We start from the raw sequence: 20,044 nt of genomic DNA, 5'->3' as shown, positions 1-20,044 counted from the left end.
TTTACCCTCATTATTCTCTGAGGTTAAATTATGTTAATTGGAAACCTGCTTGTTTTCCAAGAACCTGACTTTAGAATTGTGGTTATTTGCGCTTTTCAAGAACATGCTTCTAGAATTGTGGTTATTTGCGCTTTTCAAGAACATGCTTCTAGAATTGTGGTTATTTGTGTTTTTCAAGAACATGCTTCTAGAATTGTGGTTATTTGCGTTGTTCAAGAACATGCTACTAGAATTGTGGTTATTTGTGTTTTTCTAGAACCTGATTTGATCCAAAAGTTGAGTCATTTCGTGGTTATTTGTTGTTGGTCAGCCCAGAGAATACATTTTTGAGGAGACCAGTCACGTCTCGTTGTGTGAGGCTAATCATGGACATTTTCAGGTTGGGTTGGTTGATTGACAGTTTACGTGACAGTGACAGTGTCTGTCTGGTCCTAGTGCACTGATCCCCTAGCAGTGACAAACCTCTCATCACCGTGGCCCCCTGTCGATCCCCATGCCACACCGAGCCTGCTGATAGGCTGATATTTTAGGCAGATTAGTGGAGCCACTAATGGCTGAGCTAGCACGGTAGGGGGGTTATCTGTGTGTAGGCCCACAGCTATTCTTCCCCCTACACACTCCATGTGAACACACACACACACACCTCCACTTGAAAGGACTATAAACACAATCCACACAGACGCAGAGGTGAATCCATAGTCAGGAGAGAGGTCACTAATAGTGATCTTTCTCTCTCTCCTGACAATGGATTTGAGTAGTTATTACTGCTGGTCACTGTGATTTGACTAACGCCAGAAACTAGAATTGCTTGGTTCTTTTGTTTTTATTATTGCCTATTGAATAAGGGACTTAAGATTCATGCTGTAACGTTGTATAATTTTCTGGCTGTTGTGTTCTTAGCAAATAGCCAACTGTTTCTTACATATACTTATTTATAACTACAGTAAAAGTTACTTTATATCAAGTCCCATAGACCAGAGATCCACTAAAACCATTTCTTACCCACAGTACTCCTTCCTCCTCCTCCTCCTCCTCCTCTTCCTCTCCTCCAGGCCAAAGATGCTGACCTGGACTCCAACATCACCTTCCGTATCCGGACCCCGGAGGCCAAGCAACTGTTTGATGTCAACCCAGTGACTGGAGAGCTCTCTGTGCTGCAGACGCTGGACTTTGAGACCCTGGCAGCCTCGGACCACACCTACACCTTCATGGTGGAAGCCCACAGTGGAGGGAGCATGCCCCCAGGCATGGCCACTGTCACTGTAAAGATAACGGTAAGGAAACTACTGTACCTTCCCTCTGCCCCCTCCATAACAGAGACCCATCAGTTAGGCCACCAGGCTGTTTATCACTCACAAGCCAACTACATCATTCTAAAGGAAAAATGCAGAAGCATAGCAGAAGACCTGTGAATCTCATTTTTCATAAATACATGGCTTCTCTCTCTCTCTCTCTCTCTCTCTCTCTCTCTCTCTCTCTCTCTCTCTCTCTCTCTCTCCTCTCTCTTCTCTCTCTTCTCTCTCTTCTCTCTCTTCTCTCTCTCTCTCTCTCTCTCTCTCTTCTCTCTCTCTCTCTCTCTTCTCTCTCTCTCTCTCTTCTCTCTCTTCTCTCTCTCTCTCTTCTCTCTTCTCTCTCTTCTCTTCTCTCTCTCTCTTGCTCTCTCTCTCTGGTCTAAAACCACTAGCCATTCTCACCACCACGGAGATTAAGAGAGATGAATGATCCTCAGCTACCTCTCATTTATTTTATGTCTGGATGATCATTAGGTTTGCGAGGGCTCTATTTTGTCAGTATTGTGGCCATCTGATGTATTATGTTTCAGAAGAATAAGCACCAGACACAAGCGTTATGGAGATTAGCCTGCCATTGACGCTCCTAGACCAGTAGGACAGTAGGCACTATAAGAGATCAGGCTCGTGATATGGTATTACACAGCACTTAAACGAGACTGTAGTACTCAGTCAGTGTCCTTGAGTAGAATTATTTAGCTCTAGCTGCTACAGTGCCTTCAGAAAGTATTCAAACCCCTTGACTTTTTCCACATTTTGCTGTTACAGCCCGAATTTTAAATGTATTCAATTGAAATTTGGTGTCACTGGCCTACACACAATACCCCATAATGTCAAAGTGGAATTATGTTTTTAGAATTGTTTACAAACGAATTGAAAATAAAAAAAATATGAAATGTCTTGAGTCAATAAGTATTCAACCCCTTTGTTATGGCAAGCCTAAATAAGTTCAGGAGTAAATATGTGCTCAACAAGTCACATAATAAGTTCCATGGACTCACTCTGTGTGCAATAATAGTGTTTAACATCACATTTTGAATGAATACCTCATCTCTGTACCCCACACATACAATTATCTGTAAGGTCCCTCAGTCGAGCAGTGAATTTCAAACACAGATTCAACCACAAAGACCAGGGAGGTTTTCCAATGCCTCACAAAGAAGGGCACCTATTAGTAGATATAAAAAAATTAAATAAAATAAAAAAGCAGACATTGAATATCCCTTTCAGCATGGTGAAGTTATTAATTACACTTTGGATGGTGTATCAATACAGCCAGTCACTACAAAGATACAGGCGTAACTTCAAAACTCAGTTGCCGTAGAGGAAGGAAACCGCTCAGGGATTTCACCATGAGGCCAATGGTGATTTTGCATTGGATGTGTCTCAATCCACCGCATCGGCCGATGTTGCACTTCTGCATCTGCGGTGAAAGGTGGCAGAGCTAGAGCGGTGTTTGTCAGACAACCCGAAAATCTTCTCACTAAATAGGCTGTAGCGTCTTAACGGTTTGGCCTACAACCTACTCTGCCCCTTGATGGAAAGATGAGACTCTCGCGAACACGTCGAAGTCCGGTTGTTTTGCTCTAGGACGCCCACAAGCCTCACAAGACTCATCTGAAGGTCCCCCAGTACCAGTTTGTAAAATGAATGGAAGTACTGTATATGTGGAGAGAGTTTAGTGCCAAAAATAAGGGGTTAACCTTTTCACGCGTGAGTTCCAAATATCTCTAACGGTCTCCCCAGCGTGAGTTTTTTTATGCGTGTGATGTCAGAATGCACTCACTGTTCCAAAATGTGATTGTTATGCAACAGGACAGTTAAACCGCACTGCCCTCAAACCAAGACACGCTGCGTGCTAATTATATATAGACTATGTTTCAACTTGTAAATTTCAAATTATTTTCGAACAAGTTTTATTTTCTAACAACAGTTTGAATTGAGGTGTGTTCTGCCTCCTCATTAATTCACATAGAAGTAGCCCATTTCACCATTGCAGACAATTTATGTTTGAGGCTTTACTGAGCCAGACAAACTTCTCTCTTCAACGAGAGCCCAAGCACTTCCCCAGTGTTTCCGCAGATCAAGTATGCAGACATTTGCGCAGTCTTGCACAAACTCTTTCCCACTGGCACATTTTCTGGCTGGTGCTCGCATTGCCTTCATTGTTGTTTTCCTTACAAATAATAACTTTGGACATGTGTGCGTTCCTATCAAAGTAAGTGCCTTATTTTCTGTATATCGTGTTGTAGTTTCTACTGTAGCGTACTGTATTTACAGTTTTATTCACATGTACTGGTGACAAATCATGCATTCCGATTCTTGCATAGATTGTAATGGACACATGTGGACACATAAAAATTGCATCCAAAAATGAACTGTTCACATTCAGGACGTAACATTGTAAGGACTGTGTTTGTGCTAAATGTTTCTTTGAAAAAACAGTGTGGCCAACTCAAACGCTGACTGTTGTGTCAATCAAAACTGGACATTCTAAATAAGCGTTCTAATCATACCGGTTTGAGCGTATGCTGCAGGGACCACTGTAGAATGATCACACCCATGTGTTGGTATGTGTCAAAGGGTTAAATATAGATACTGCATTTTAGAAAACCAGGTACTAAGAGAAGTGTTTTTCAGTTTTGTTTTGGTAAAGACATTCTTGAGTTTACTAGCAATTATAAATATTTGGGTATTTTTATTGATAAACATATTACCTTTCTATAGATAACATCTGCCCTGGCCGACTCAGCAAGGAGAGCTCTTGGGGGAGTTATACGAAAAACAAAAACACTCAAAGATATTGGTTATACTATGTATTCCAAACTGTATCAAACATGTGGTCCTCTGTAGCTCAATTGGTAGAGCATGGCGCTTGTAACGCCAGGGTAGTGAGTTCGATCCCCGGGACCACCCATACGTAAAAATGTATGCACACATGACTGTAAGTCGCTTTGGATAAAAGCGTCTGCCAAATGGCATATTATTATTATTATGCATGTGTCCTGTTCTGGAGTATTCCGCAGGAGTGTGGGGTGCTAAGAGGTATCTCAAAAACAAACATTTCCATAACAGAGCAATATGTTACTTTTTAGGTGTCCACAAGTTTGCACCTATACTTGCAATAACTGGGGACATGGGCTGGGATCATAAATAAAGGGGGCATATAAGCAGACAATGAAAGCTCTTACAATATTTGATAATTACATTTCTCTAAAACAGGCTATAGGCTACATGTTCACCACCAAGTCAGAACAGTAGGCTAAGATATGAGGGGGAAAGGGACCAAATTATTAGGATGAGGCACATGAGCTACTAACAGCTTACTACACATCATACTTAGTATTAGTTTCTTAGCTACAGTATACATATCTCCCTGGCATATTACATCATTAATACATAGCATACAATACATTTTTCGACGCACCTTGTTGTGTTGTGCTCACTTGAACAGGAAGATGGTCTCCCCCTGGAGAGGCTCGAAAGCTGAGGAGATGAGTTGTAGCGGGAATGTCATTGAGACCCCGGTAGTCGATACACGGACGCAGGGTCTTGTCCTTCTTCTCCACAAAGAAGAACCTTGCGCCGGCGGGTGGAGAGGGACGCGTAAACCCAGCAGTGAGAGAGTCCTCAATATACCCTTCAATCGCTTTGGTCTTGGGACCAGCCAGGGAATAAAGTCGCCCGCGAGGAGTTGTAGTGCCCGGGAAAAGGTCAATGGCGTGGTCATAGGGCCGACGCGGAGGAAGCGAGGTGGCACAGGCCTTGCTGAAAACCTCCCAGAGGTCCTGGTATTCCGCGGGAACGGCAGAGAGGTCCGGGGCTTTTCCCAAGCCCGCAGGAAGACGTCCCGGGGCAGGCAGCGCCGACTTCAAGCAATGCACATGGCATAACGGGCTCCAACCTAGGATAGAACCAGTAGCCCAATCGATTAGAGGATTGTGCCTCTGGAGCCAGGAGAGCCCCAAAACCACGGGTGCATGAGGGGATTCAATGGGCAGGAACTGCATACTCTCACTGTGATCACCCGACACTCTCAGGTCAATGGGAAACGTAGTGTGGGTGACTCTGCCAATAGAGCGCCCATCCAACGCTCTGATGTCCATGGGAATGGAGAGGGGTTGTGTGGGGATACCCAGCTCCGACACCAGGGTAGCGTCCATAAAGCTCTCGTTGGCCCCAGAGTCAATGAGCACCCGGAGAGATTTGGACCGGTCACCCCACAACGGGGTAGCATGGAGAGGGGTACGAGCAAAGGAAGGTGGGAAACGCCCCATACGGCTCAACCGCGTACTCGTACCTACTTGAAGATCCTGGGGTTTTTAATGGGCAGGTAGTTACGAAATGTCCTGTAGCTCCACAATATAGACAGCTCTGGGTGTTAAGTCTGCATAAGCGCTCAGTAGGAGACAATCTAGCCCTTCCCAGTTGCAAGGGCTCCGAAGGAGGTGAGTCAGCAGCCCTCTGTGATTCCCGAGAGAACTCGGCTGTCATCGGGTTCACTCGGACATGTAGACTTCAGGGGTTTCCGGGATTCCTCGGATGCGAGGTGGGAATCAAGAGCGACAGGGCACAGATTCCCTCTCCCTCCTACGTTCTCGTAACCGCCCATCGATCCGGATGGTCAAGGCTATGAGGGAGTCGAGGTCCATGGGCAGCTCCTGGGCTGCGAGCTCATCAGTGATTACCTCCGATAATCCGTGAAGGAACATGTCGAACAATGCTTCCGGGTTCCAGGCACTCTCAGCCACCAACGTGCGAAAATCCACTGCGTAGTCTGCCACACTATGGGAGTCTTGACGTAGCTGGAGCAGCTTACGAGCAGCCTCTCTCCCGGACAACGGAGAAACAAACACCTTCCGTACTTCCACCACAAACTCCTCCAGACTGAGGCAGACGGCGGACTGTTGCTCCCACACCGCCGTAGCCCAGGCGAGTGCCCTCCTGGACATCAGCGTTATGAGGTACGCTATCTTTGAGTGGTCCGAGGGGAAAGAAGAAGGCTGCAGCTCGAAGACGAGGGAGCACTGGCAGAGAAATGCCCGGCAGGTTCCAGAATCTCCAGCGTAGCGCTCCGGAGGAGGTAAGCGGGGTTGCTGAGAGTCTGGGGGATCACTGGTGTGGCCCGCTGCCTAGTAGGGAATCCGTGGAATTGCTCCAGCAATGTATCGAACACCTGGTCATGGCGTTCTGCCAGGGTATGGAGTCCCTCCGTAAGGCATTGCAGTAACTCCTCGTGTCTTCCAATGATGGCTCCTTGCTGGGAGACAGCATTGTGGAGCTGGTCTGAGTCTGCTGGGTCAGTCATGGCCAGTTCGTACTATCACGACTCAGGATATGACCCAGATGCAGACACAGGAGGCGGACTGTACAGTTCTCAGTAATAATTTATTAGAACACGAGGCAGGCAACGGGCAGGTCGAGGACAGGCAGAGGTCGTAATCAGGTCAGAGTCAGGCAGGTACAGGACGGCAGGCAGGCTCGGGGTCAGGGGAGGCAGAGGTTCGTAATCAGGTCAGAGTCAGGCAGGTACAGGACGGCAGGCAGGCATGGGGTCAGGGCAGGCAGGTCAGAACCGGGAAAACTAGGAAATAAACACTTGAGAAACAGGAAAACGGGAAAGCACGCTGGTAAGACTTGACAAGACAAAAACGAGCTGGCAACAGACAAACAGAGAACACAGGTATAAAGCACTGGGGATAATGGGGAAGATGGGCGACACCTGGAGGGGGGTGGAGACAAGCACAAAGACAGGTGAAATAGATCAGGGTGTGACACTGTGCTTGGCTCCATTCATTTTTTTCCCCCCTCAAAAACTCCCCAGTCCTTAACGATTACAACCATACCCATAACATGATGCAGCCACCACTATGCTTGAAAATATGTGTGGTACTCAGTAATGTCTTGTATTGGATTTGCCCCAAACATAACACTTTGTATTCAGGACATAAAGTTAATTACTTTGCAACATTTTTTGCAGTTTTACTTTAGTGCCTTATTGCAAACAGGATGCATGTTTTGGAATATTTGTTATTCTGTCCAGGATTCCTTCTTTTCACTCTATCAATTAGGTTAGTATTGTGGATGTGACACTCTGGCTCCATGGACTTTGAGTATTGAGCCAGGGTTGTTCATTTTCTTTTGGGTGTATTTCTATGTTGGTTTCTAGTTGTTCATTTCATGTTTGGTGATTAGTCAGATGACTCCCAATCGGAGGTAACGAGTGTCAGCTGTCGGCTCGTTATCTCTGATTGGGAGCCATATTTAAACGGTTGTGGTTTCACTGTGTGTTTGTGGGTTTTTGTTCCATGTACAGTCATTTGTCACTGTGGACTTCACTATCGTCATTCGTTTATTTGTTTTCGTGGTTGCTTTGATTAAATAAAGTCATCATGTTCACTCAACGCGCTGCGTATTGGTCCGCTTCTTCAGACGATCGTGACAGAAAAACCCACCATAGAAGGACCAAGCAGCGTGTCCAGGAGCAAGACAGCTGGACATGGGAGGAAGCGCCTGGTAAGGAGATCGAGAGGCTGGCGATGGCCCAGGTGGGCAAATCGTGGTCCTGGGAGGACATGCTCGGGGGCAAGGGACCTTGGGGGAAGATCAAGGCCCTGGCGAGAGAGGAGCAACGGCGTCAGCAGGGCCATCATCGTTGGAAGGACGAGAGGCAACCCCAAAAAGTTTTTTGGGGGGGGCACATGGCTTGGGCGGCTGGGCAGCAGGAGGCGGCCACAGGGAGACGTGGAGAGAAGGCTATCGGATTACGGGAGCCATTGGCGAGTAGAGGAAGGGAAGTTGTTGCGGCACGGCGTGAGAGACTGATGTGTGTTACCAGTCCGGTCCGGCCCGTTCCTGATCCCCAGTTAAAGCCAGTGGTGTGTGTTCCCAGTACGGACCGGCCTGTTCCTACTCCACGCATCAAGCCCACGGTGTGCGTCGCCAGCCCAGCCCGGCCTGTTCCTGCTCCACGCACAGAACCTACGGTGTGCGTCGCCAGCCCAGCCCGGCCTGTTCCTGCTCCACGCACCAAGGATACGGTGTGCGTCGACAGCCCTGCCCGGCCTGTTCCTGCTCCACGCACCAAGCCCACGGTGTGCGTCGCCAGCCCAGCCCGGCCTGTTCCTGCTCCACGCACAGAACCTACGGTGTGCGTCGCCAGCCCAGCCCGGCCTGTTCCTGCTCCACGCACAGAACCTACGGTGTGCGTCGCCAGCCCAGCCCGGCCTGTTCCTGCTCCACGCACCAAGGATACGGTGTGCGTCGACAGCCCTGCCCGGCCTGTTCCTGCTCCACGCACCAAGGATACGGTGTGCGTCGACAGCCCTGCCCGGCCTGTTCCTGCTCCACGCACCAAGCCCACGGTGTGCGTCGCCAGCCCAGCCCGGCCTGTTCCTGCTCCACGCACAGAACCTACGGTGTGCGTCGCCAGCCCAGCCCGGCCTGTTCCTGCTCCACGCACAGAACCTACGGTGTGCGTCGCCAGCCCAGCCCGGCCTGTTCCTGCTCCACGCACCAAGGATACGGTGTGCGTCGACAGCCCTGCCCGGCCTGTTCCTGCTCCACGCACCAAGGATACGGTGTGCGTCGACAGCCCTGCCCGGCCTGTTCCTGCTCCACGCACCAAGCCCACGGTGTGCGTCGCCAGCCCAGCCCGGCCTGTTCCTGCTCCACGCACAGAACCTACGGTGTGCGTCGCCAGCCCAGCCCGGCCTGTTCCTGCTCCACGCACAGAACCTACGGTGTGCGTCGCCAGCCCAGCCCGGCCTGTTCCTGCTCCACGCACAGAGGATACGGTGTGCGTCGACAGCCCTGCCCGGCCTGTTCCTGCTCCACGCACCATAGATACAGTGTGCGTCGACAGCCCTGCCCGGCCTGTTCCTGCCACCCGCACCAAGTCTACGGTGTGCGTCGCCAGCCCGGTCCGGCCTGTTCCTTCTCCCGCACTAGCCCTGAGATGCGTGTCCTCAGCCCGGTACCTCCAGTTCCGGCACTACGCGCCAGGCCTAGGTGCGCCTCAGACGGCCAGAGTCTGCCGTCTGCCCAACGGGCGCCTGAACTGCCCGTCTGCCCAACGGCGCCTGAACTGCCCGTCTGCCCAACGGCGCCTGAACTGCCCGTCTGCCCAACGGGCCTGAACTGCCCGTCTGCCCAATGGGCGCCTGGACTGCCCCGTCTGCCCAACGGCGCCTGAACTGCCCGTCTGCCCAACGGCGCTAAAGCCGCCCGTCTGTACTGAACCTGCAAAGCCGCCCGTCTGCCATGAGCCTTCAGAGCCGTCCGCCAGACCGGAGCCGCTAGAGCCTTCCGCCAGACAGGAGCCGCTAGAGCCTTCCGCCAGACAGGATCAGCCAGAGCCTTCCGCCAGACAGGATCAGCCAGAGCCTTCCGCCAGACAGGATCAGCCAGATCCGTCAGCCAGCCATGAGCAGCCAGATCCGTCAGCCAGCCATGAGCAGCCAGATCCGTCAGCCAGCCATGAGCAGCCAGATCCGTCAGCCAGCCATGAGCCGTCCAGCCAGGATCCGCCAGAGCCGTCCAGCCAGGATCCGCCAGAGCCGTCCAGCAAGGATCCGCCAGAGCCGTCCAGCCAGGATCCGCCAGAGCCAGCCAGCCAGGATCCGCCATTCAGTCCGGTGCTGCCCCTTAGTCCGGTGCTGCCCCTTAGCCCGGTGCTGCCCCTTAGCCCGGTGCTGCCCCTTAGTCCGGTGCTGCCCCTGAGTCCGGTGATGCCTCTTAGTCCAGTGCTGTCCCTTAATCCTGTGGGGTTTAGTTGGGGGGTGGTCATTTGGAGGAGGCTACGTAAGCGGGTAGTGACTATGGTGGGGTGGGGACCACGACCAGTGCCAGAGCCGCCACCATGGACAGACGCCCACCCAGACCCTCCCCTAGACTGTATGTTGGTGCGCCCGGAGTTCGCACCTTTAGGGGGGGGTACTGTGACACTCTGGCTCCATGGACTTTGAGTATTGAGCCAGGGTTGTTCATTTTCTTTTGGGTGTATTTCTATGTTGGTTTCTAGTTGTTCATTTCATGTTTGGTGATTAGTCAGATGACTCCCAATCGGAGGTAACGAGTGTCAGCTGTCGGCTCGTTATCTCTGATTGGGAGCCATATTTAAACGGTTGTGGTTTCACTGTGTGTTTGTGGGTTTTTGTTCCATGTACAGTCATTTGTCACTGTGGACTTCACTATCGTCATTCGTTTATTTGTTTTCGTGGTTGCTTTGATTAAATAAAGTCATCATGTTCACTCAACGCGCTGCGTATTGGTCCGCTTCTTCAGACGATCGTGACAGTGGAGTAACTACAATGTTGTTGATTCATCCTCAGTTTTCTCCTATCACAGCCATTAAACTCTGTAACAGTTTTAAAGTCACCATTGACTCCATGGTGAAATCCCTGAGCGGTTTCCTTCTTCTCCGGCAACTGAGTTAGGAAGGACGTCTGAATCTTTGTAGTGACTGGGTGTATTGATACACCATCTAGAGTGAAACTAATAACTTCACCATGCTCAAAGGGATATTCAATACCTTACAGCTAATTGTATGTGTGGTGTACAGAGATGAGGTAGTCTCCTGAACTTATGTATGCTTGCCATAACAAAAGGGTTGAATACTTATTGACTCAAGACATTTCAGCTTTTGTTTTTTATTAATTTGTAAGAATTTAGAAAAACATGATTCCAGTGACAAACAAAATCTCAATTTAATCAATTTTTATTTCAGGCTGTAACACAACAAAATGTGGAAAAAGTCAAGGACTGTGAATACTTTCTCAAGGCACTGTATCTTTTGTGATGTCCCCATAATGTTCCCAGCAGACTGTTCCCACTACCTAATGAAACATTCTGAGACCCTTTAAAGAACAGACAATGTGTTCTGGGAATGTTCTTGCAACATCAGGCAAATGTTTTATACAAATATTGTATAATCATCAGGACGACTGGACAGTTTTTTGTTATGAGAACATTTGCCACAACCTTACGAATGTTCTGGGGACTTGCACAGAACCAATTTTGGTTTTCTGGGAAAACATTACTGGTACATTGTGTTATTACATTACCTGGAAACCTAATGTGAATTTTGGGGGAATGTTTTGTGGTGGTTGTTACAGCTGTTGTGCACAACATCTTAGTGAATGTTGTGCACTATTTCTTATTTTTTTGTTCTACCTTATGTTATATTTAGTGCTACATTGATATAGATTACTGCATTCCAAAATATATATTTTGTTATCAAAAACATTCTTTGAATTCTTTGAATGTTTTTGGGATGTTATCATCCTATTGTTAGATAAAACCGTACCTAGAACTTAATGGGAATCTTAGCTAATGTTCTGGGAATGTTCCCGGTTTGCTGGGTGTTATGTAATCTGTGCCAGACTGCCAGAGGAATCACTGTCCAGAAGAAGTGTAAATATAAAAGGGGACACTGATGAAAGCTGCTGTCTTCAATACCCCTATATTTTTTATGTGTAGACAGACATACAACCACTAAGTTTTATTAACAAGCCTAGGCGCTGTATCAAGGACTTTTCTGTGTAAATTCTGTGAGCAGGAGGGAGCCGGGGACAGATTGTAGGCTAACACATGTTTTGTAGTCTGATCCAGCAGCACTCATTATTGGGCCTCTTCAGTCTTCAGACACAGTCTTTGGAAAACAACACTTCTTTGGAGAAATAGAGTACTGATGTCCTCTACCAGTACTATGGGGTTTGCTAAGCTTCATATAGAGCTTTCGCCTTTGTGGTTCACACACAGGGTCTAATGATCTCTCTCAGGCCTGAAGTTAAAACAGTCCCTCTGTCGCACGTCAGTCTTAATGAAGTCTCATGATCTGCTATTGAGTATCTGCCATTTTGGTTTAGTGCTTTGCCTACGTGTTAATGTGAGCCTCTCTAGACCAGGCTGACAGCTGTAAATGCCTCCAGTCCTTCAGAGGAAATCAAAGGAAGAGCAGAGGAAAATGGCTTGCCATGTCCATCAGCAGTGACAGTGATAGCGCTAGCTACTTCACTAATTCACAATAATGTTGAATTCAATCAAGCTCACTGAGGCTACAGCATGTTAATGTCAGTTGGTAGAGCATGGCGCTTGCAATGCCAGGGTTGTGGGTTCGTTTCCCACGGGGGGCCAGTATGAAAATGTATGCACTCACTAACTGTAAGTCGTTCTGGATAAGAGTGTCTGCTAAATGACTAAAATGTAAAAATGTAAAGTTCTGACAACTGAAAGCATTTACTGTGAGGGGTATCTTTATTATGGTAGTAGTAGTAGTAGTAGTAGCAGTAGTAGTAGTAGTAGTAGTAGTAGCAGGCTTTTACATTAAAAAAGCTGTTGATTCAGAAACTAACTAATTACATGGGTGTGTTTCTCTCTTCCTTCTCCAGGATATGAATGACTACTCTCCAGTGTTCAGCCAGGCGTTGTACAGGGGCATGGTGGCTCCCAACGCAGTCAAGGGGACCGTGGTCACCACGGTACAGGCAGAGGACCTAGACCCCCCTGTGAGTAGACAACAACGTGACAGCCCTGCTCTGCTCTGGGTCTGAATGTCACTTTACAACATGGCTGCTAGGTTGCTGCTCCCGTGAAAACATGGGTGTGACAAGCATGATTGGCTCAGCTCTGTCCCGAGCCGGAGATTTAGTGGAGAACAGAAAACATAATGTGTGACTATGTGTCTGCGCTACTGCGCTCGTTCATTGTCATTGTGTTTGTTTGTCTTGTTTCTATGTATTCCACAGAGGCGTCCCATTGTTGGAATGCTTAATGATATAATTTAGATACATCGGTCGGAGTTGTTGTATTGTGTTTTGGTTGTGTTTTGCTATTATTACTGTGGTAGGGTAAGTCTCATTATTTTCAGATTTCATTTATTTATCATGTTCTGTGCTAGTGGATTTGTTCATGCATACATAAGTTATGGGTGGTTATTTATGAGAGAGATTGATATCGCTACATGTTCTTATATCTTATAGCCCCGGGTGGACCTGCAGGCAGAAAGCAATATGCTCACTGCAAATCATATAGGAGCATATTCTACATGTTGTGTGATTTCATTGCCCTGTGGCCTGAGGAAATAATGTCAGTGTTGTCAAGCCGACGTCTCAAGGCGTGGAGAATCAGCTGTGCTTCGGCAACAACTTCCTGAATATACAATGATATTACATTTCCCCTTATAGTAAACGCTTGATTTCACAAATTCACCCATCACATTGGCGCAAAGAGGTAGATGCCTTAAGGTCTCTCAGGGCAAATAACACACAGAGCAAATGTTATTCATGAATTAATGTTATTCATCAATTCATTTGCAGTGGAACAATTCATATGCAGTGGAATAACAACATAGATTATATGCCACCATATTTACACACGTAGGGCATAGTGGTACAGTAGAACAATGTGGAGACTAACCTTTTAACTTACATTCACATTTTAGTCATTTAGCTCTTATCCAGAGCGACTTACAGTTAGTGAGTGTGTCACGAGTTGCTAAGCCAGAACCCAGAAGCAGACCAGGACAAGGTAAGTAGAAACGAAGGTGAGTGTTTATTACAAATTCAAGAGTGATGCTGAATAATCCGGGGAACAGAGCGGGCGGCGTTGATTAGTTGTTGGGGGTGCAGTGGTTGATCCCATCCTGGGTCGGCAGCCGCCGACCACCAGGCAGAGGTTGGATGAAGGTTCCGGACGGGTGACTGCAGATGGAACAAAACGGGGGTAAGTAAGCAATAAACCAACACGGTGCAAAAACAACAAAACTAACGCTAGGCTCAAAGACCGATACTCTGGTAAACCTACTGTTCATGGCTAACGATCCGGCAGGGACTGGATGTTAGGCCAGAGCCTAAGAAGGGTGATGATCAGGACCAGGTGTGCAGATTGCTGATGGGATGCAGGTGCGGAAATCAAGAGAGCTCCCCGGAGCGTTCCCGAACCCTCGGGAAACTGGAGATCACGAACAGAAAAACTAGTCACCAGACAGGACCCGACTCAGACTGCCGGGATCGTTACAGTACCCCCCCTCCGGCGAACGCCACCGGGCGGACTCCCGGAGCGCCAGGATGGAGGCGGTAGAAGTCACTGATGAGGTCAGCATCTAGGACCTGTCGCCGCGAATCCAACTCCTCTCTTCAGGACCATACCCCTCCCAGTCCACGAGATACTGGAAACCCCGGCCCCGCCGTCTGGAATCCATGATGCGACGCACCGTGTAGGCAGGACCACCTCCGATCATCCGAGGAGGAGGAGGAGGAGGCGGAGGAGGCAACAGAGGACTGAGGAAGACAGGCTTGAGGCAGGAGACATGAAAGGTGGGATGGACTCTGAGCGTCCTCGGTAGTTTGAGTCGAACTGCCACTGGATTGATCACCTTCTCCACCACAAACGGACCAATGAACTTCGGTAACAACTTCCTAGACTCAGTCCGTAACGGAAGATCCCGTGTGGCCAACCAAACCCTATCTCCGATGGTATAGGTGGGAGCGGGGATCCGGCGACGATTCGCCTGGAGCTGATACCGGTCCGAAACTCTAAGGAGTGCCTTTCTGGCCCGATGCCAGGTCCGGTGGCAACGACGAATATGGGCCTGAACAGAAGGCACTGAGAGCTCCTTCTCCTGAGAAGGGAACAGGGGAGGTTGGTAGCCATACAGGCACTGGAAGGGAGACATCCCAGTGGCAGATGTAGGGGAGAGTATTGTGGGCATACTCAACCCAAGGCAACTGAGAGACCCAGGAGGTGGGGTTGGAAGAGACCAGACAGCGTAGCGTGGATTCCATCTTCTGGTTGGCTCTCTCCGCCTGACCATTGGATTGGGGGTGAAAACCAGATGTGAGACTGACTGTAGCTCCAATGACCAAACAGAAGGACTTCCAGACAGCAGAGGTAAACTGAGGGCCACGGTCGGAAACGATATCACTGGGCAAACCGTGGACCCTGAAAACCTCCCTAACCAGGATCTCGGACGTCTCCGAGGCAGAGGGAAGCTTGGCAATTGGCACAAAGTGGGCGAACTTGCTGAATCTGTCCACGATAGTCAGAACGACCGTGTTCCCCTCAGAAGCGGGCAACCCAGTGACCTAGTCCAGGGCCAGATGCGACCATGGTCGCCGGGGAATAGGAAGGGGGTGAAGTAGTCCAGAGCTGGGCCGATTGGTACTCTTATTCTGCGCACACACTGGACAGGCAGCAACAAAACCCTGAGTATCCTCGGCCATGGCAGGCCACCAAAAACGTCTGCGAAGAAACGCCATTGTCCGAGCCACGCCAGGGTGACAAGCCATCTTGCTGGCGTGGGACCATTTGAGGACAGCAGGACGAACCGACTCAGGCACAAACAACCGACCGGGTGGACCGTTACCGGGACCGGGCTGAGTCCGAAGGGCCGCCAGCACCTCCTCCTCAATCTTCCACATAACTGCTCCCACGACGCAGTTCCGGGGGAGAATTGTCTCGGTCTTGGACCCACTCTCCTCCGTCTTGGAGAACATCCGGGACAAGGCGTCCGCCTTGCCGTTCTTAGATCCAGGTCGGAACGTCAGGGAAAACTTGAATCGTCCGAAAAACAACGCCCACCTGGCCTGACGGGAGTTGAGACGTTTAGCCGATTGCACGTAAGCAAGATTCTTGTGGTCAGTCCAGACAATAAACGGTTGCTCCGCCCTCCAACCAGTGGCGCCACTCCTCCAAGGCAAGTTTCACCGCGAGAAGCTCCCGGTTACCCACATCGTAATTCCTCTCCGCAGGCGAAAGGCGACGAGTAGTAGGCGCAGGGATGGAGTTTACTGTCCGTGGAGCATCGCTGCGACAGGATGGCGCCAACTCCCACATCAGACGCGTCCACTTCAACGACGAACTGACGGGCCGTGTCCGGTTGAGAGAGAATCGGTGCGTTGGTGAATCGCCTCTTCAAATCCAGAAACGCTCGATCCGCCTCCGGATTCCACTTGAAGGTCCTGATACTGGAAGTCAAGGCAGTTAACGGAGCGGCCACACGGCTGTAATCCCGGATGAATCTGCGGTAGAAATTCGCAAACCCCAAAAATCTCTGGAGCTGCAATCTCGTACCGGGCTGGGCCCATTCCAGAACCGCTCTAACCTTCTCCTGGTCCATCCTAATCTCTCCCCTGGAGATGATGTACCCGAGAAAGGATGTCGTGTGGGCGTGAAACTCGCACTTCTCGGCCTTCACGAACAGGCGATTCTCCAACAATCGCTGCAGAACCTGCCGGACATGCTGGACGTGGTCGGAAGGTTCCTTCGAGAAGATCAGAATGTCATCCAGGTAAACAAACACAAAGAGACCGATCATATCTCTCAGGACGTCGTTCACCATACTCTGGAATACCGCTGGAGCATTGGTCAGTCCAAACGGCATCACCTGATACTCGAAGTGACCCATCGGTGTATTGAAACCCGTCAACCACTCGTCCCCCTCTCTGATCCGGACCATGTGATACGCATTGCGTAGGTCTAGCTTGGTGAACACCGTAGCACCCTGTAAGGAGTCGAAAGCAGAACTCATCAAGGGCAGGGGATACTTGTTCTTGACCGTGATGTCATTCAACCCCCCGATAATCAATACACGGTCGAAGAGAGCCATCCTTCTTACCCACAAAGAAGAATCCTGCCCCCAGGGGTGATGACGAGGGACGAACGAGACCAGCAGCTAGGGACTCCTTGATGTAGGTCTCCAAAGCCTCACGTTCAGGTCGGGAGATACTGTATAACCTTCCCTTGGGGTAGACAGCTCCAGGGAACAGGTTGATGGCACAATCATATGGTCGGTGGGGGAGGGAGTGACAGAGCCTTCTGCTTACTGAAAACTTCCCCCAAATCGTGATATGTCTCGGGAACCAGGGACAAATCTGGGGGTTTAGCCTCAATCACCTGACTGGGAACCGAATGGGGGCAGGCAGTCTTGAGACAGTTAGCATGACAATCAAGGCTCCAACTCGTTACCTTGCCCGTCACCCAATCGAACGTGGGATTGTGTTCCTTCAGCCAGGGGTATCCAAGGACCAGAGGAACATGGGAAGACGGCAGAATGAAGAATGAAATCATCTCAGAATGATTCCCCGACAACCGCATCTTAACCGGTTCAGTCCTCATCGTGATACGTGCCAGACTACTGCCGTTCAGAGTGGTCGCTTCAATGGCTTCCGGCAATTGCTCCTTGGAAAGCCCCAGCTGTTCCACCAACTCGGCATCAAGAAAGCTTCCATCGGCACCTGAATCGATAAAAGCGTTAATCGCTAAGCTCTGATTCCTGTTCACAAGGGTAGCCGGGAAACGGGGTCTGACAGAGGTACTGAGAGGTTGAAACTGGCTCGCTAAAAGTCCTCCCAACTTTAGCGAGCCGGGCAGTTTGACGACCGCCGGGAACAAGTGGAGATGTAATGTCCCGAGCTACCACAGTAGAGGCAGCAGTTGGTCTTACGTCTATGTTGACGCTCCTCCTTGGTTAACCCGTGCCGCCCCACTTGCATGGGTTCAGAATCGGGAGAGAGGACCTCTCCACTAATCCTTTGTGGTGGAGAATGATCGACGTGTTCTGGTCCACCACCCGACCCGACTGGGAACTGAGAAGCTGATCGATTGGACGGACCCCATTGCTTCTCCCTCCTTCGCTCTCGGACTCGATTATCCACCCGAATAGACAAGGCTACCAAGCTGTCCAGGTCACTAGACTCCGGATAGGAGATCAACTCATCCTTGAGCTGCTCCGACAGACCCTGGTAAAAGGCCGCTTGCAGAGACTCCTCGTTCCACCCACTCTCCACAGCCAACGTCTTGAACTCGATCACGAAGTCGGCCACGCTGCGAGTTCCTTGGTGAAGCGAAAACAGGCGCCTAGCTGCGTCCCTCCCTCGGACGGAATGGTCGAAGAGCTTCCTCATCTCGGCCGTGAACCCCTGGTATGAAGCCATGCAGGGGTCTTGTCGTTCCCAAACGGCTGAAGCCCACTCCAGCGCTCGACCACGCAGCAACGCAATCACAAAGGCTATCCTAGCCTTGTCTGTGGCATAAGAGTAGGGCTGTAGATCGAACACTAATCCACACTGCATAAGGAAGGAACGGCATCTTCCCAGCTCCCCCTCATATCTATCCGGCGTCGGAACCTTGGGCTCACGGAAGGACACAGCTCCAGAAGCGGCAGGCGAGATGGGTGAAACCGGTAGTGGATCCTCCACCGGAAACTTGCGTTGGTTCTGGACCTCCGTCAGACCGGTAGAAAGGTTCCGAACTGACAACGCGATCTCCTGTAGTACCGTGCTATGATGGCCCAACATCTTCTCCTGATGGGTAATGGCATGGCGAACAGAGTCCAGGTCCGCTGGGTTCATTACTGGCCGGATCGTTCTGTCACGAGTTGCTAAGCCAGAACCCAGAAGCAGACCAGGACAAGGTAAGTAGAAACGAAGGTGAGTGTTTATTACAAATTCAAGAGTGATGCTGAATAATCCGGGGAACAGAGCGGGCGGCGTTGATTAGTTGTTGGGGGTGCAGTGGTTGATCCCATCCTGGGTCGGCAGCCGCCGACCACCAGGCAGAGGTTGGATGAAGGTTCCGGACGGGTGACTGCAGATGGAACAAAACGGGGGTAAGTAAGCAATAAACCAACACGGTGCAAAAACAACAAAACTAACGCTAGGCTCAAAGACCGATACTCTGGTAAACCTACTGTTCATGGCTAACGATCCGGCAGGGACTGGATGTTAGGCCAGAGCCTAAGAAGGGTGATGATCAGGACCAGGTGTGCAGATTGCTGATGGGATGCAGGTGCGGAAATCAAGAGAGCTCCCCGGAGCGTTCCCGAACCCTCGGGAAACTGGAGATCACGAACAGAAAAACTAGTCACCAGACAGGACCCGACTCAGACTGCCGGGATCGTTACAGAGTGCATACATTTTTCATACTGGCCCCCCGTGGGAAACGAACCCACAACCCTGGCGTTGCAAGTGCCATGCTCTACCAACTGAGCTACAGGGGACTAACTTGAAGGCATTCTGAAGGGCCCCAGCAGTCAGTAGATTAGAGGAGAGGATGAAAGGAGAGGAGAAGAGAGAAAAAAGGAGAGAGAAGGCGAAGAGAAAGGAGGAGAGGAAAGGAAGAGTAGAGAACACCAGCGGAGTTCCAGCCTCGCCCCCCTGGAGACCCCTTCTGCCTGGCGGGCTTGGCAGGCCGAGGTGAGCCCCTGTGATATCTCTCTGCATGAGTGGGAGGCCCTGGCTGGGCTGGCTGGGCTGGGGCTGCCAGCGCCCCACACCGCATCACTACTCTCCCTCAGATGTATGTAAAGCAGTTCTGAGATGACAGGACAGGCAAGTTCTCAAGCTGAGCTGTGAGATGAATCACTGATAGAGACGGGGAGGGAGAGGGAGACGCCACAGAGCCTTCCTGGCACCTTGCCTGACTGGAACCTCAAAGCGGGCTAGCCATCCCCCAGAGTCACATACACACACAGCTCACTCCTGATCATAAATTCAGGTGAGGAGACTGAGCAGTGAACCTTCCTCCCCTCTTGTTTTCTCTCTCTCTTTCTGTTTCTCTCTCTGTCAGTCTACCTCCCTTCCTCCCTCCCCCATCCCTCTCCATCCTCTCTTGCTCTTGCTCTTTCTCTCTCTCTCTCTCTTTTTCTCTCTCTCCCTATCTTTCTCTCTCTCTCTATGTCCAAGTTTGCAGACAGATAAGCTGTGGAGGGTGGGGTTCCACACTGCAGATGTTATGTCACTGTGGTCACTGTACCC

At 50.2% G+C, this 20,044-nt stretch overlaps 1 protein-coding gene across 2 annotated transcripts in view; it reads left to right on the top strand.

Annotated features, from left to right (window-relative positions):
• Nucleotides 1–20,044, top strand: part of LOC121547347 (protocadherin-15-like) — a 225,215-nt gene that overhangs the window by 159,407 nt on the left and 45,764 nt on the right. For both annotated transcript variants that reach the window (XM_041858563.2, XM_045209824.1), the window contains 2 exons: nucleotides 1,053–1,274; nucleotides 12,680–12,796. In XM_041858563.2, the coding sequence (XP_041714497.2) occupies nucleotides 1,053–1,274; nucleotides 12,680–12,796 (339 nt within the window). The remainder of the gene's footprint in view (nucleotides 1–1,052; nucleotides 1,275–12,679; nucleotides 12,797–20,044) is intronic.

This window comes from Coregonus clupeaformis, chromosome 31 (assembly GCF_020615455.1).
Source record: "Coregonus clupeaformis isolate EN_2021a chromosome 31, ASM2061545v1, whole genome shotgun sequence".
In the NCBI taxonomy this organism is placed as follows: Eukaryota; Metazoa; Chordata; class Actinopteri; order Salmoniformes; family Salmonidae; genus Coregonus; species Coregonus clupeaformis.
The sequence above is the reverse complement of the archived record's forward strand: the minus strand, read 5'-3'. Positions and strand labels throughout refer to the sequence as shown.